This window comes from Lathamus discolor, chromosome 4 (genome assembly GCF_037157495.1).
Source record: "Lathamus discolor isolate bLatDis1 chromosome 4, bLatDis1.hap1, whole genome shotgun sequence".
Taxonomy (NCBI): domain Eukaryota; kingdom Metazoa; phylum Chordata; class Aves; order Psittaciformes; family Psittacidae; genus Lathamus; species Lathamus discolor.
Window position 1 is genome coordinate 14,548,535 of NC_088887.1, and position 15,143 is coordinate 14,563,677.

Here is a 15,143-nt window from a genome sequence, read left to right on the forward strand (position 1 = left end):
GTTGGAGCTGGTTTCCTGATAGTCTTCACAGAGTCCTTATGCCACGTTCTGTACGTGGGACTGTGTAGTGCGAGTAATGATTGTCTGGATTTTGTGTTTCAAATATTGTAGTTGTGTGAAATGTGCTTGTGGGATCCCATATGCATACGTATGTGTGTGTGTGATGAGAGCAGATGGTGTTCTATGTATTTTTTTTGTTATCGTGCTCATGTAAAAGTCTTTAACAGGTAGTGGTTTAACATTTCAGGCAAGAAAGGGTTAATGCAAAAGTGTGGTTGCTGACAGGTATTTATGGCTGCTGCTGAAGTAGGCAGGCAGCTGTAGCTGCTGCCGAGCAGGCTGCTGTTTGTAGCCGTGCAAAGCAGAGTGAGCAACTTTTGGGAAAAAAAACCCACTAGGCAGATGTTGTCGTATATTTGGGGAACAGATTTGCTGTTATATTAAAAGTATTGTGAAATTAATCCTCACCCCTTCGCAGTTGTTGTTATGGAACATGTATTGGCAGAAAACCTGTCAAGAGGCAGTTGCAGTTCAGCGAGGCCAGGGAGATCCCCTGATTGGGGTGCAATTACAACGCCTGATGGGAACTGGACAGTTCTCCACTAAGGAGGCTCAAGTCCAGCTAGGTCCAGAATTGTTAAAAGAATCTACGAGACTAGCCTTGCTACTGGGGAGATCATCATCTGCGTTGAAAGGACTATTCATTGTTCCAGGTGTCATCGATGCTGATTATATGGGTGAAATTACGTTAAATTATTTATGCATCTTTGGTGATGAACAAACTCCAGCGGTTATTAAGCACTTTGTACAAACAGAAGATAAAGCCTTCTTTTAAGGCATACTATCGAGATCCTAATACAGATATGTGGCAGGGACCGGCAGAAGTAATATGTCTGGGCCGTGGTTACGCCTGTGTTTGTGCTCCTGCAGGACCCTTGTGGGTACCATCCAAGTGACTAAGACCGGCTGCTGCAGAAGCTCCAGTGACGGCGTCTCCGAGCTAGTGTATGGACCCTGACTCGCAGACCCGGGAGGAGCGTCGCTTGCGCCGAGCGCTACAGCCACTAATAGAAGAACTTAACTCCTTAATCAACACAGAGCTTTCATTGAGCACAGTCGCCCTCCTAGATCCGGTCCATGGCCACAGGCATATAGTGGTACAACTGAGACTGGTGATACAACAAGTGCTTCGAGAACTCTGTAGTTTTTGTCATCAGTGTGACCCTACAGTAGAATTATATTGTGGTGGTTGTCAGTCTATAAGGCATCTTCGCCAGAGTTAGCTGAAACAAAGACCTTTTGTATAGTCTGTCAAATTATCTTTTATGTAACCTGCTTATAGCGCTTCAGAAATATTTAGCTGATTTTAGAAGTTTCACTTCATAGAGCTGCATATACGTTTGCTTTACAAGCTGCTTCGCCGTTATAGGTCTCATAATTATAGGGGGTTTGTTACTTTGTTATGCTTTGTAATGTTGTTCTGCTTGTTTACAACGACTCCTGACTCAGTCCTTATTCCTTTATAAAGAAAAAGGGGGAATTGTGGAGGATTGGCTTGTCGAAAAAGGTCAAAAGGTCACGCTCCCATCAACGAGCTGAAACAAGACATCTGTGTAGAACATGGTGCAAACCTCTCACGCCAGATGATGAGGAAATGAAGGACACCGGCAAACACCAACATACTGTGACCAATCACAGCCAAGGCCACTAAGTGATAAGTGCATGAGAAGGAGGATGGTGGGGGGGTGCACAGTGTAGCTGCAAAAATGTAGAAGCTATAAACCAATGATCTTGTAACATGTAGAAGCTATAAACCAATGATCTTGTAACATGTAAAAGCTATAAGCCGATGATCTCTCTGTAACCAAACTATAAACATGCAAGCAAGGTATATAAGGATCCATCTGCTTAGCAATAAATGAGACTTGTCGGTCATCATCGGATGAGCTCGTCTCCCGGCGATTCCCACTGAAACATAGTGGAGTTTTGTGTGTGCTTACTCAATCAGCAAGAGGTAATGTGTACAGATAATTTGTCCAGCCAAGAACAGTTATGCTGTGGAGGTTCCAAGTATGCGTATTTACAATCTATCTACAGAAACAGAGAAGAAGTGAAGAGTAATTTCAGAAACTTCATTTAAACAAATTTTACAGTGTAAGTCACTGTGATATATATTCCGCCTAAGGAGCTGGCGCTTGAATTTTATTGTGTACATGTAGATGTTTTGTTATTGTTGTTCTCAACACTAAAAGATTTCTCAAGTCACATGCAGCTCAACTGAATTTGTGTTCTGAACAGAGGAAAGTTAATCTGGTGAATGCTCCATACCTGTTACTTCTCAAACAGCTTCTTGCATTAGCCGAATAGAGCTTTGAAACACACCTTCGATAATCTGGAGGAATTTTCATCATCTTCTTCAGTATCCTCAAAGTGAAATGATTTTTTTAGTAAACATCTCTATAAAGTAAGGCCCTGCAGAAATGCTATAAAGATTATATAGCTGGAGCCTGCTGCTAGATCATGGCTGAAAGTTTCTGAAATTGCATATTTAGCTTCACAATTATTGAGCAATTGAGGTCAATAGTATTCACTGCTACAAAGGTGCACCTTACTTTGAGAAACTGATTTACTTTGGGCAACGTTTGGTACAACCAGGTCCATGTTACATTACACTGGGTTTTTTTACCCCAGGCAGAATGTCTCATGTTGATAAATACTTCTCTTGAGTCGTATGAGTTTCTGGCTGCTTCAGAGTTTTTGGCAAACTTGAAATCTCCTGTTGCAAGAAAATAGAATAGAAGATATATGAAGCTGTAGCATTTAATCTAGTTAACTTCTGGAAGTTTAACTCAACTTCAGAACTTGAAAGTTATTTATTAAGAGAAATAATGTGGAACTTTCACCTATTACTCTTTCGGTGTGAGTTTAATATAAACAGCAATAGAATTATTGTAGCAACGGGAAACTAAGGAATAACTAATGATAACTAGAGTTAGCACAACACCAAAAGGATTATATGGAAATATAATATGGATAATAATATAATATAATATGGAAATATTCCCTTGGAAGGGAATAAAAAAGCTGGGACGATATTCCTACGATTTATTGAACAGGCTTGGAGCATAAAAATGACAAAACCAATGATGAGAGCAGCTGTAAGAATGTGAATTCTGAAAAGGAAAGAATATAAAAATGTGCCAGGCATCAAGTTCAGAGACCTGACTTTAATTGCAAGCCAGATTTTGTTGACCCAGCACGAAATCCACGGAGACAAATCAGTTTGGAGGAATTCGGTTTGACACCCTGCAGCTGCGATGATGATGTGTGGTGAGCACACACTGTATTGCATTGCAAACGCAATTTGTCTTTTTCAAAGAACACTGCCAGGCTCAAATGCAACAAGCCTACAGGGCCAGGTCTACGGAGATTTTCAAGAGTGATACTTGCTATTACATTAATTTATACAAGCTTCAAACTGAACTTGAGAGGAACGTCTGGCTCAGAGTTAGCTCAGTGAACCCTGTTTTTCCTCATCCAATATTTTTGGTTAACAATGGTGATTTGACAATACCAACCCATAGTACAAAAGGAAAGTTAACCCTTCTTTCAGAAGGAGCATGTAAGTCGTGCTACTTTGTGTGATATACCTAAGAATGTTTCTTTGGACAGAAATTAGCTTTTGTCTAATTTTCTGCTATCAAGTAAGCAAAACCTCTGGCTAAGGTTCCTCCTTTTCCTCGAGACTTCAGTTCTTTGGAAAATGAAATTATACATACACAAATTTGTGAGTAGAAAGCTAAATACAGGTTCTAGGATGACTGGTTTTAAGGTTTTTTGCAACTACTGCTGACATTAGACAAAAGAAAAATGCCTGCATGCATCATAGCCTACCCCAGTTCATCTCATAATCACCTTTAAGCAAGTGACTGAACATTTAATCCTAATAAACCTCTAGAGAGTGTGGTGGTAAAATCTTCTGGCTTCATTGCTCACAAGTGCTCTCTTGGCAGTAAAGCTATTTCCAGGTATCCCTCTGTGAAATGCACTGCTATTAAATCTTTCACATGAAAATCAGAGAAAAACAAAAAGGCAACTATTTTTCTTTGATATTTTTAAAGTTTTGCGTTGGTAATGTTGCAACTTTTCCCTCTTCCTAGTTATCACTTACTGTAGTTACAAAAATTTTCTAATTTACAAAACAAATTAAAACATTTAGCTACTTGCTCTGTCACTGTCCTCTTGAATGACTAGCAACTGACAGCACACCCTTGTCTCTCCTCTAGTGAAATAGTAATGATAATATTTATTTCTCTCACAGAGATGTTCCTTTACATTTATGCAGATAAACAACCCTAAAACACAGATGCTTGCCTTTTCTATTCTTTGTTGATTATCCGTATCCCTTTCTGCTGAGTGAAATCCAATTCAGATGTTGAAATCTAGCCAGTAATATGGCCATTTGGGACACAGGAATCGCAATACTTCCCGGAGGTGTAAAGCCCAAGCCACTTCAAGCCTTCTGGATCATGACAGATGGGGTCTACTGAGAAACTCATGGCCAACAAATACTGCAGGTTGTGGAATGTTGAATTTGGGTGCAAGGTACACTGAGTGAGTTGTGTAACTTCTGCCAACTTTTCCTTTCAAAGAAACAACTTCATTTCACATTATTGTAGTCCGCAGGTAATGGAGGACTTGGCCAGACCCAAAGAAAAGGTTCTGCATTCCTAGACAGATGCTGATACAGACTGATACTGAAAGATCACAGGTCTCTGCTTTGATACTATCATCATTAGTAGAAGTGGATTTAAAATTACTCTGGAACCACTTAGAGCTGACAGATTTGCAGAGGTACCTCACAGGAAATATTAATGCATCCTGGAATGGACCTCTGGAGGTTACTCCTCCAATCCCCTGTTTTATAGAGAATTATCTAAAGAAGGTTGCTCAGGGCTGTGTCCAATTGTTCACCCTCCCCACATCAGTTGGGTGGAGAGAAAAATATGACTTCTCTTGAGTCTGCTCTTCCACAGGTTGACCAAACCTGAGCTCTGTCAGGCTCTCAGATCTCCTGTGCTCCAGCCCCTCTGACCACGTTGGTGGTTTGCCTGTTAATGGTCCCTCTGCTTTTTAGCATATTGAGTGGTTCCCCAAATTTGATATAAGCCACGGACTCTGGGTAGAAGGTGTATGATGACAGAAGAAAGAAACCATTGAGAACAGAGGAGCCACTCTCCCTGCCAGGGCCTGTAAAACAGCTGTGGATCAACAAACCCTGATGCTTTAAACAAACATTCAGGGGTTCAGAAGTTAATCTGAGCTTCAGTCTAGTACCAGAATATCTCTTGATAGATCTTTTATTTTCTGGTTCGTTTGGAAGGAAATACATAAAGTCTCCCATTTGCTTTTCCATTATTCCTGAATCTGCAATATGACGCAGAACCTCAGAAATCTGCAAAGATGTGTGTTGATTCTGATGTGTTATTAATCAGGATAGCATTTAGTAGAAGTGTTCCTGGAAATCCTGTGTGTGTTCCACAGGATGCCATCCTTTCTTCTAGGTGAACAATTTTGTAATTGCTCTGGGCTTTGAAGAGAAGATACGTGCTGTCATGATCATCAGTGGAGAGCAAAGCCATGGAAAAGCCAGCAGCTGCAGCAGAACTGTCCTCAGGTCACCACCGACTGGCCCTGCCTTCCCTCCGACCATGACCCCAGTGAAGAATGAACTTTGATGAAACCAGACGAGCTCAGCAGTGACTGGACGACTTTGGCGGTGTCGTCAGCAGGCAACAACCCAACACTACACACGGTCTCTCCTGCCCTGAGAGACTGGTACAAGAGGTGGAGCCTGACATCATGGACTGGATGGATTCAGCAGCTTTATAGGGATTGATCCGTGGACTAACGAATTACATCTCTCCTTTTGTGTGTGTTTGTGTATATATGTGTGTGTATATACATATATATATATGAGACAAAAAGTGATGGTATATTTTAAACTGTGATATCCGAGTAGGATGTGAATGGTATGGAATAAGGGGTGGATACTGTCCTGGGTCCAGCTGTCACAAGCACAAGCTGGTGGACTTTCTTATCCACTTCATGGAGGAGACGGGCAAGGAGATCAGCGAGATGAAGCTGTGTGTCAACACCAGGGCCCGCATCATGGCAGAAGAATTCCTTAAGAACATGAGGCTCTGGAACGGGGGGAGGCGGATCCCTCACGTTAGGATTTTGGGTGCGGGAGGTGGGGCTCCAAGCCGCTGTGGTTCTAATGCCCAGAGCCCCCCAGTGCAACCTATGGGGACAGCAGTGCCCTTGGGCGCAGGGTGGGAGGACGCCCCGGGGTGCTTGTGCCGCCTGTGCTGGGGAAGTGCCGGGTTTGGGGTGCCCAGAGCACGCTGCGGGGGGCAGCAGCCACCGGGGACGCAGCCGCAGGGCGCTGGGGCACACAGGGCTCACAGCCGCCTCTCTTCTCCTCTTGCCTTTCAGTGCCCCTGGGCCCACGGAACGCCCGGGGGCCAGGGAACGCCTGCGCGGGGCGCAGAACGCGCCGGGCCGTTGGAGCCCCGGGCTCCTCCCGGACCGCCCCGGCAACCGCAAACAGAGCGAGCGGTCCCGACGGTGCGGGCAGGAGCTGTGGGGGGAGGAGCGCGGGGGGCGGCCTAAAAAGGGGGGGATAAATGGGCTTGAACGGGGCGGGGGGACAGCAGAGGGGTTTGGGGGAGCCTCGGGATGTGGGGCACGAAATGGTTTGAGGGTTGGGGGTGTCCCCATGTGAGAGGGGTCGGGAAAGGGGCCTGGGAGGTTGGGGAGTGACACGCATGGCACTGGGGGGCTGGTGTTTGTCCCCCTTCGGGCAGTAGGGCCAGCGCAGTGGCCGGGGCTGATGCAGGGGTTGGGGGGTCCATGCGCTGGACCCCACCTCGGTCCCCAAAGGGAGAGGGGATGCGCCTGGTGCCTGGGGGTACAAACTCACACGCAGCTCCCCTCGCCCTCAGGCTATTGCTGGAAGGAGTCACTCTCTCTTTGGCGACTGCCAGACTTGCGAGACTTGCGAATTTCCTGGTGTTGTTGGGGGACCGAGTGGGGTCTTCGGGCCCCGTGAGGAACCCCTGGGGGGTGTAGAGCAGCCGGGACTCCGGCACGAAGCTCTGTGACCCAGTGCACTCTGTGCTGGGCAGACCCGGCTCGGGCAGGCAGAAGCACAAAGGTGGGTGCCTTCGCCCCGTGCCCTGCTGCCCCCCACTGTGTGGGGCCGGGGACACGGGGCCAGCGGCTCTGCCTGGCTTGTCCTTGGCAGCTCCTGCCAGCACCAAGCAGCAGCCCTCGGTCACCATGGGACTGCTGAAGAAGGCCAGGCAGCACTTGGAAGAGGCCATCAAGGTGGGGCCTGATTACACCCCCCCCCAGCATGCCAGGGACATGTGCTGATTGCATTTATGGCTGAGCACTCGCATCCCTCCCCAGGAGAAGAAGAACTTCACGGTGCGGAGCCCCTCCCCTGTCATCCGCAATGTGATGCGGGCATGGGGCTGGGTGGAGAAGAAGTTCTCCAACACTGTCAAGGTGGGCCCCCGCTCGGGGCAGCAGCAGGATCCCCGGAAGCTGCTGACCAAGGAGAATGAGGAGGACGGTGGTGATGAGCAGTGGCAGGCAGCACTGGGTGCAGAGCCAGGGCTGGCATCCTGCTGGGTTCAGCCCACAGTGGAGATGCCAGAGGAAGAGGCGGAAGAGGAGGACCTGTGGGATGATGAGGACCATGATGGCATCCATGACATCATGGTTAGTGGAGAAGGCTGGGGCTGGACTCCATAGGACACAGCCTGGGCTGGGTGGTGAGGGTGGAATGGGGACTTCACAGCTCACCGTGGTCCCCTCTCTCCCCGCCAGTCCTCCATGGTGCGAGACCAGACGCCGACCTTCATCTGGACCAGCCAGTGCGAAGATGTCAACTTTCGGCTGCTGCAGGACCACCAGGTGGTGAACCACTTCAGTGGCGTCAGAGCCTTCACCACCAAGGTGAGAGCCTGAAGCTGCTGGGGACGAACAGGGGTGGTGGTGGGTCCAGCACCGACTGCCGCCCTTGTCCACCCACACAGGCGGGGCTGTGCGTCAACCTGCAAAACCAGCCCAGCTTCCACCAAGCCGATCCCACCACCTTCTTCCCACCGTGCTACCACCTGCATGTTAGGGATGAGCGCCAAGCCTTCATCGGTGAGCTGGGGCTGTTGCCCTTCTGCCCCCCTGCCATGTCCCAGGTCCCCCCCTGTCCTGGGCAGGATGGGGTGAGGACGATTCGAATCCTTTGCAGAGGATTTCTGCCTGATGGCAGCTCGCAGCCTGCTCAAACTGGAGAAGGCTCGGGACACATCAGGGGTGATGGAGCGACCTGGCAAGGGGGCAGGTGAGTGTGTGGGGATGGTGAGGAGCTGAGGCTCAGGGCCATGGCTGTGGGCTGAGCCTCTGCTGGTGGCTGTGGCTTGAGACCCTGATGCACCCAAAGCCACGCATCTCACGAGTTGCCAGCAGCCATGTCCCTAAGCCCATGCCACCCCAGCAGGATCAGCACCCCGATCGCACCCTGAGCTGCTGGAGGCCGCCCTGCAGATCTGCAGGGTGCAGCTGGACAGGCTGGAGAACAAGGACATCGACCGGGACTCCCCATTGCTCCACGTGACCGATGCTGACTGGGACTGGATCCTGCGGGAGCACTGCGTGCAGGGCGGGAGGGGTTGGGGGGGCACGCAGCACGGCAGTGCTGGTGCTGAGCCCCCCATGTCACCACCCTGCAGCGAGCAGGTCAGGCTGGCTCCCAGCATACGGCAGTGGAAGCAATGCAGGGCCCTGCTGCTGCAGCTGCAGGCGTGGCTGCTGCAGCTCCACATGGAGAGTGATCGCAACCTTTGGATCATCAAGCCCGGAGCCCAGTCCTGCGGTAGAGGTGAAGCCAAGGGGAAAAGGGGGTTTGGGGAGGTGTTTCACTGGCGCCGTGTGTCTCCCATCACAGGCATCACCTGCTCGGCGCGGCTGGAGGAGGTGCTGGAGCTGGAAGGGAAATGCCTGACGCCCTCGCTGCGACCAGGACAATGGGTGGTGAAGAAGTACGTGGAGCAGTTGCTGACCATCCTGGGCAAGTTCGACCTGCAGCAATGGTTCCTGGTGAGCAACTGGAACCCGCTCACCGTCTGGTTCTACCGGGACAGCTACGTGTGCTTCTGCTCCCAGCCCTTCTCCATGCACTGCCTGCACCAGTGAGTGCCCCCTACCCCGGCGCCGCACACCCGGCACCCCGGCACCCCACTGACCCATCCCTGCTCTCCCCATGCCAGCTCCCAGCATCTCTGCAACGTCGTCATCCAGAAGCAGTGGAGGCTGGCTCGGGGCCAGCACCCCTGCGACCTGATGTGTTCCAGCCAGCAGTTCCAGCTGTACCTGCAGCGAGCAGGACACACGGAGGCCTGGGAGAAGCTCATTGTCGCGAGCATGAAGGAGGCAGTGGTGGCTGCCCCGCGCAGCACCCAGGAGCTGGTGGAGGTGCGCAAGGGCAGCTTCGAGCTGTATGGAGCGGACTTCAGGGGGAATTGCCAGCCCTGGCTGCTGGAGATTAACACAAATCCATCCTTGGAGCCCTGCTCAGCGGTGACCCGACGGCTGTGTGCCGCCGTCCTGCGCGACACACTGCGTGTGGTCCTGGACCACAAGGAGAACCCTGCCTGCTCCACCAGTGCCTTCGACCTCATCTACAAACAGGTGGGTTGGGGGCCTCTGGTGTGGGCACCCTGAGCCCCCACTCCCCACCGGAACATGAGCAGCTTGTGCCCAGGCAGCCAAGAAGCGACCAGCATCCTGGCCTGTCCCAGCACCAGTGTGGCAGCAGGGCCAACGCAGTGACTGTTCTCCGCTTTCCCAACCCACTTATTCCATTTCTCCCTGCAGGCAAAGGTGACTGCGCCTCCTGATGTGGGGCTGGAGCTGCTGGTGGAAGGCTACTCACTAAGGAAGCCCCAGCTGGAAGAGCAACAGCCCCAGGACGAACTCCTCACATTCCTGCCTCTTGTCCGTCCAGTGGTGCCCAAGTCACCTGTGGTACCCAAGCGTCCTGCGGTGCCCAAGTCCCTTAGAGTAGCCAAGTCTCCTGTGGTGTCCAAGTCACCTGTGTTCTCCAAGCAACTTATGAACACCAATCCTTCTGTCGTGCCTAAGTCATCTGTTTTCTCCAAGAAACTTATGGACACGAACCTTCTTGTGATGCCCAAGTCACCTATGGTACCCAAGCCACCTGTGATGCCCAAGTCACCTGATTTCTCCAAGCCACTTACAGACACCAAGCTTCCTGTCGTGCTAAAGTCTCCAGTGGTACCCAAGCCACCTGTGGTCTCCAAGCCACATATGGACACCAAGCTTCCTGCTGTGTCAAAGTCTCCAGAGATGCCCAAGACACCTGTGATTACCAAGCCTCTTGTGGTGCTCAAGCCACCTGTGGTCGACAAGCCACTTATGGGCACCAAGGTTCCTGTTGTGTCAAAGTCTTCAGTGGTGCCCAAGTCACCTGTGGTGCCCAAGTCACCTGTTTTCTCCAAGCCACTTGTGGACACCCAGCCTCCTGTGACACCCAAGCCCCCAGTGGTGCCCAAGTCACCTGTGGTGCCAAGGTGTCCTGTGGTCTACAAGCCACTTATGGACATCAAGTTTCCTGTGAATACCAAGCCTCTTGTGGAGCCCAAGCCGCCTGTGGTCGACAAGCCACTTATGGGCACCAAGCTTCCTGTGATCCTCAAGCCTCTTGTGGTTCCCAGGTCACCTATGGTACCCAGGAGTCCTGTGGTCCACAAGCCACTTATGGGCACCAAGCTTCCTGCTCTGCCAAAGTCTCCAGTGGTGCCCGACCCACCTCTGGTCGACAAGCCACTTATGGGCACCAAGATTCCTGTTGTGCCAAAGTCTCCAATGGTGTCCAAGTCACCTGTGGTGCCCAAGTCACCTGTTTTCTCCAACCCATTTGTGGACACCCAGCTTCCTGTGACACCCAAGCCTCCAGTGGTACCCAAGCCTCCCATGGTATGCAGGCGTCCTGTGGTCTACAAGCCACTTACAGGCACCAAGCTTCCTGTTGTGCCAAAGTCTCCAGTGGTGCCAACGTCACCTGTAGTGCCCAAGTCACCTGTTTTCTCCAACCCATTTGTGGACACCCAGCTTCCTGTGACACCCAAGCCTCCAGTGGTACCCAAGCCTCCCATGGTACGCAGGCGTCCTGTGGTCTACAAGCCACTTACAGGCACCAAGCTTCCTGTTGTGCCAAAGTCTCCAGTGGTGCCCACGTCACCAGTAGTGCCCAAGTCACCTGTTTTCTCCAACCCACTTGTGGACACCCAGCTTCCTGTGATACCCAAGCCTACAGCGGTGCCCAAGCCTCCCGTGGTGCCAAGGAGTCCTGTGGTCTACAAGCCACTTACGGACATCAAGCCTCCTGTGATTACCAAGCCTCTTGTGGTGCCCAAGCCACCTGTGGTGCTCGAGCCACCTGTTTTCTCCAACCCACTTGTGGACACCAAGCTTCCTGTGACACCCAAGCCCCCAGTGGTGCCCAAGCCTCCTGTGGTGCTGAGGCGTCCTGTAGTCTACAAGCCACTTACGGGCAAAATCTCCAGTGATGCATAAGCCACCTGTGGAGCCCAAGCCACCTGTGGTCTCCAAGCCGCTTATGGGCACCAAGCTTCCTGTGATTCCCAAGCCTCCAGCTGTGCCCAAGCCTCCAGTGGTGCCAAAACATCCTGTGGTCTACAAGCCACTTACGGACACCAAGCTTCCTATTGTGGAGGATTGGCTTGTCGAAAAAGGTCAAAAGGTCACGCTCCCATCAACGAGCTGAAACAAGACATCTGTGTAGAACATGGTGCAAACCTCTCACGCCAGATAATGAGGAAATGAAGGACACCGGCAAACACCAACATACTGTGACCAATCACAGCCAAGGCCACTAAGTGATAAGTGCATGAGAAGGAGGATGGTGGGGGGGTGCACAGTGTAGCTGCAAAAATGTAGAAGCTATAAACCAATGATCTTGTAACATGTAGAAGCTATAAACCAATGATCTTGTAACATGTAAAAGCTATAAGCCAATGATCTCTCTGTAGCCAAACTATAAACATGCAAGCAAGGTATATAAGGATCCATCTGCTTAGCAATAAATGAGACTTGTCGGTCATCATCGGATGAGCTCGTCTCCCGGTGATTTCCCACAAATGGTGACCCCGACGCGATCCCTCGAACACCACGGTGGGACGACGTAAGTTGTGCTGGGGTCCTGATCGCAGCCACAGGACGGTCAAAGCGCCAAGATCTCAGGATTTTAAGCCCCGGACCCTGGGTGACCGTATAGACGAGCCCGGCCGATACGCGCCGCCGAAACCTGAAGGGGCTGCAACAAGCGCGCTAAGGTATGGAAAGGCAAGCGGCGTATGATTTATTTACTGTCTTCTTACAAAAACGGCAGGTTAAAGGGATCGACCTGCAGAAAGAGCTGCAGGGACTGTTAGCTTATGGACAGTCTAAGGGATGTTTTGTTAACCCTCACACTGTCCATGAATTAGCAGAATGGCGAAAATTTGGAGATAAGATTTGGCAAGCTATGTATAATACCCTGTTAAAACAAAAGGCTGGGAAGACAGCAGGGATCGGGAAAGCTCCGAAGAACGCAGCCACGGAGGGCAGTGACACTGTGAAACATTTGTTGGTCATTTGGAGAACTATTTTAGAGATGTTAAAGTCAAAAAGTGAGATCGTGGAACCCAGTGTCCCCACCCCACCCCTGGCCACCCTTGAGCCTCTGCCAGTTGCCGCCGCGGCTGCAAAGTCTGAAGACAGAGATGAAGACACTCTTTTTGACCCGGACCCTATTGACCCCAAGAAAGAGCCTGTGCGTGCTCATCAGGCTGCTGTTGCTGCTCCTGAAGTTCTGACGCCTGTTAATTCTGATGCTGACCTGGATGATCCTTTAGACATGGAGCCGGAAAAGAAGCCTAATTTATATCCCCCAGATCCTCATGATAAATGGACAGCTGTAAAGGGAGAAGCGAGATGGGTGTGGGATGCAGATGTATTGTGTGCTTTCCCTGTGATGTATGTGCTGGATCAAGACCGGCGGTGGAAAGGTCTCTCGTATGCCCTTATCAGGGGTACTGAGAGGACTGTGGTGGACTGTGGTGGACCGTGGACTTGGGGTCCCATATACAACTCATTTGATACAGTCTGTCTGTGATACTCATGTACTAGAAGTTAGCAAATATGTCTATGATTCTATTGATGCTTGGAAACCTTTATAGATATTGCTGGCCACTTCTTCTGACATAGGCTGGCCACCTGTGTCAGAATGAGCGTGCATTTTGATCAGTATAAAAGCCCAAGCCTCAAGCGATGTGAGGGAGGCAGAGCCTCTGCGGGGACGCTCGCTAGGGCTGAGCCTGCCACCTCACACTGCGATGATGCTTGTTGGAGCTGGTTTCCTGATAGTCTTCACAGAGTCCTTATGCCACGTTCTGTATGTGGGACTGTGTAGTGCGAGTAATGATTGTCTGGATTTTGTGTTTCAAATATTGTAGTTGTGTGAAATGTGCTTGTGGGATCCCATATGCATACGTATGTGTGTGTGTGATGAGAGCAGATGGTGTTCTATGTATTTTTTTTGTTATCGTGCTCATGTAAAAGTTTTTAACAGGTAGTGGTTTAACATTTCAGGCAAGAAAGGGTTAATGCAAAAGTGTGGTTGCTGACAGGTATTTATGGCTGCTGCTGAAGCAGGCAGGCAGCTGTAGTGGTGCCCACGTCACCTGTAGTGCCCAAGTCACCTGTTTTCTCCAACCCACTTGTGGACACCCAGCTTCCTGTGACGCCCAAGCCTCCAGTGGTGCCCAAGACTCCCATGGTGCCAAGGAGTCCTGTGGTCTACAAGCCACTTACGGACATCAAGTTTCCTGTGATTACCAAGCCTCTTGTGGAGCCCAAGGCACCTGTGGTCGACAAGCCATTTATGCGCACCAGGCGTCCTGTGGTCCACAAGCCACTTATGGGCACCAAGCTTCCTGCTGTGCCAAAGTCTCCAGTGGTGCCCAACCCACCTGTGGTGCCCAAGTCACCTGATTTCTCCAAGCCACTTACAGACACCAAGCTTCCTGTGATACCCAAGCCTACAGCGGTGCCCAAGCCTCCCGTGGTGCCAAGGAGTCCTGTGGTCTACAAGCCACTTACGGACATCAAGCCTCCTGTGATTACCAAGCCTCTTGTGGAGCCCAAGTCACCTGTGGTTGACAAGCCACTTATGGGCACCAAGGTTCCTGTTGTGCCAAAGCCTCCTGTGGTGCTCAAGTCACCTGTGGTGCTCGAGCCACCTTTTTTCTCCAACCCATTTGTGGACACCAAGCTTCCTGTGACACCCAAGCCCCCAGTGGTGCCCAAGTCACCTGTGGTGCTGAGGCGTCCTGTAGTCTACAAGCCACTTACGGGCAAAATCTCCAGTGATGCATAAGCCACCTGTGGAGCCCAAGCCACCTGTGGTCTCCAAGCAGCTTCCGGACATCAAGCCTCCTGTGATTCCCAAGCCTCCAGCTGTGCCCAAGCCTCCAGTGGTGCCAAAACATCCTGTGGTCTACAAGCCACTTATGGACACCAAGCTTCCTATGGTGCCCAGGCCTCCAGTGGTGCCCAAGCCACTTATTGTCTCTGAGCCACGTATGGTCTGCAAGATTCCTACAGACCCCAGGCCTCCTGTGGAGCGAAGCCGAGGGGCAGAACCTCGCGCTTGATTATCAGGCTTATCAGGATTACCAGGATTATCAGGATACATAACAGTGCTTTCTGCAGCACAAGGTCTTTTTCAGCTGCAGTGTTACTTAGCTGGGTGTTATGAACAGCTGTCAGCAGTGCATGCCTTGATCTTCAAGTATTCAAATACTAAGTGCAGGTTCCAGAAATAAGAAGAATGGTCCTCACCTGTCCAAGATTCAAGAAACTGAAGCTGGTGCTTCACAGCCGGCTGGGTGGTTTTGGGTTGCCAGCTGGGCTTAAACCACGATAGTTGTTTGTGGCATCCAGCGTGAGGCTCGAAGGGTTGAGATAATGACAGATCTGAGCAGAGTGTG

General features: G+C 50.8%; 1 protein-coding gene across 1 annotated transcript; it reads left to right on the forward strand.

Annotated features, from left to right (window-relative positions):
- Positions 1 to 11,710: 11,710 nt before the first annotated feature.
- On the forward strand, positions 11,711 to 14,807 carry LOC136012693 (uncharacterized). The gene is made up of 3 exons (XM_065675761.1): positions 11,711 to 11,854; positions 13,886 to 14,485; positions 14,571 to 14,807. Exons 1-3 carry the CDS (start codon positions 11,711 to 11,713, stop codon positions 14,805 to 14,807), a joined length of 981 nt encoding a protein of 326 aa, XP_065531833.1.
- Positions 14,808 to 15,143: the final 336 nt, after the last annotated feature.

Bases quoted from the DNA above. Each gene is read 5' to 3' on its own strand.
- LOC136012693 (XM_065675761.1), top strand. From the start codon at position 11,711: ATGGGCACCAAGCTTCCTGTGATTCCCAAGCCTCCAGCTGTGCCCAAG. The intron at 11,855-13,885 runs GTCACGCTCCCA...GTGGACACCCAG, and splicing joins TTGTCGAAAAAGGTCAAAAG to CTTCCTGTGACGCCCAAGCC. The intron at 14,486-14,570 runs GTAGTCTACAAG...GTCTCCAAGCAG, and splicing joins CTGTGGTGCTGAGGCGTCCT to CTTCCGGACATCAAGCCTCC.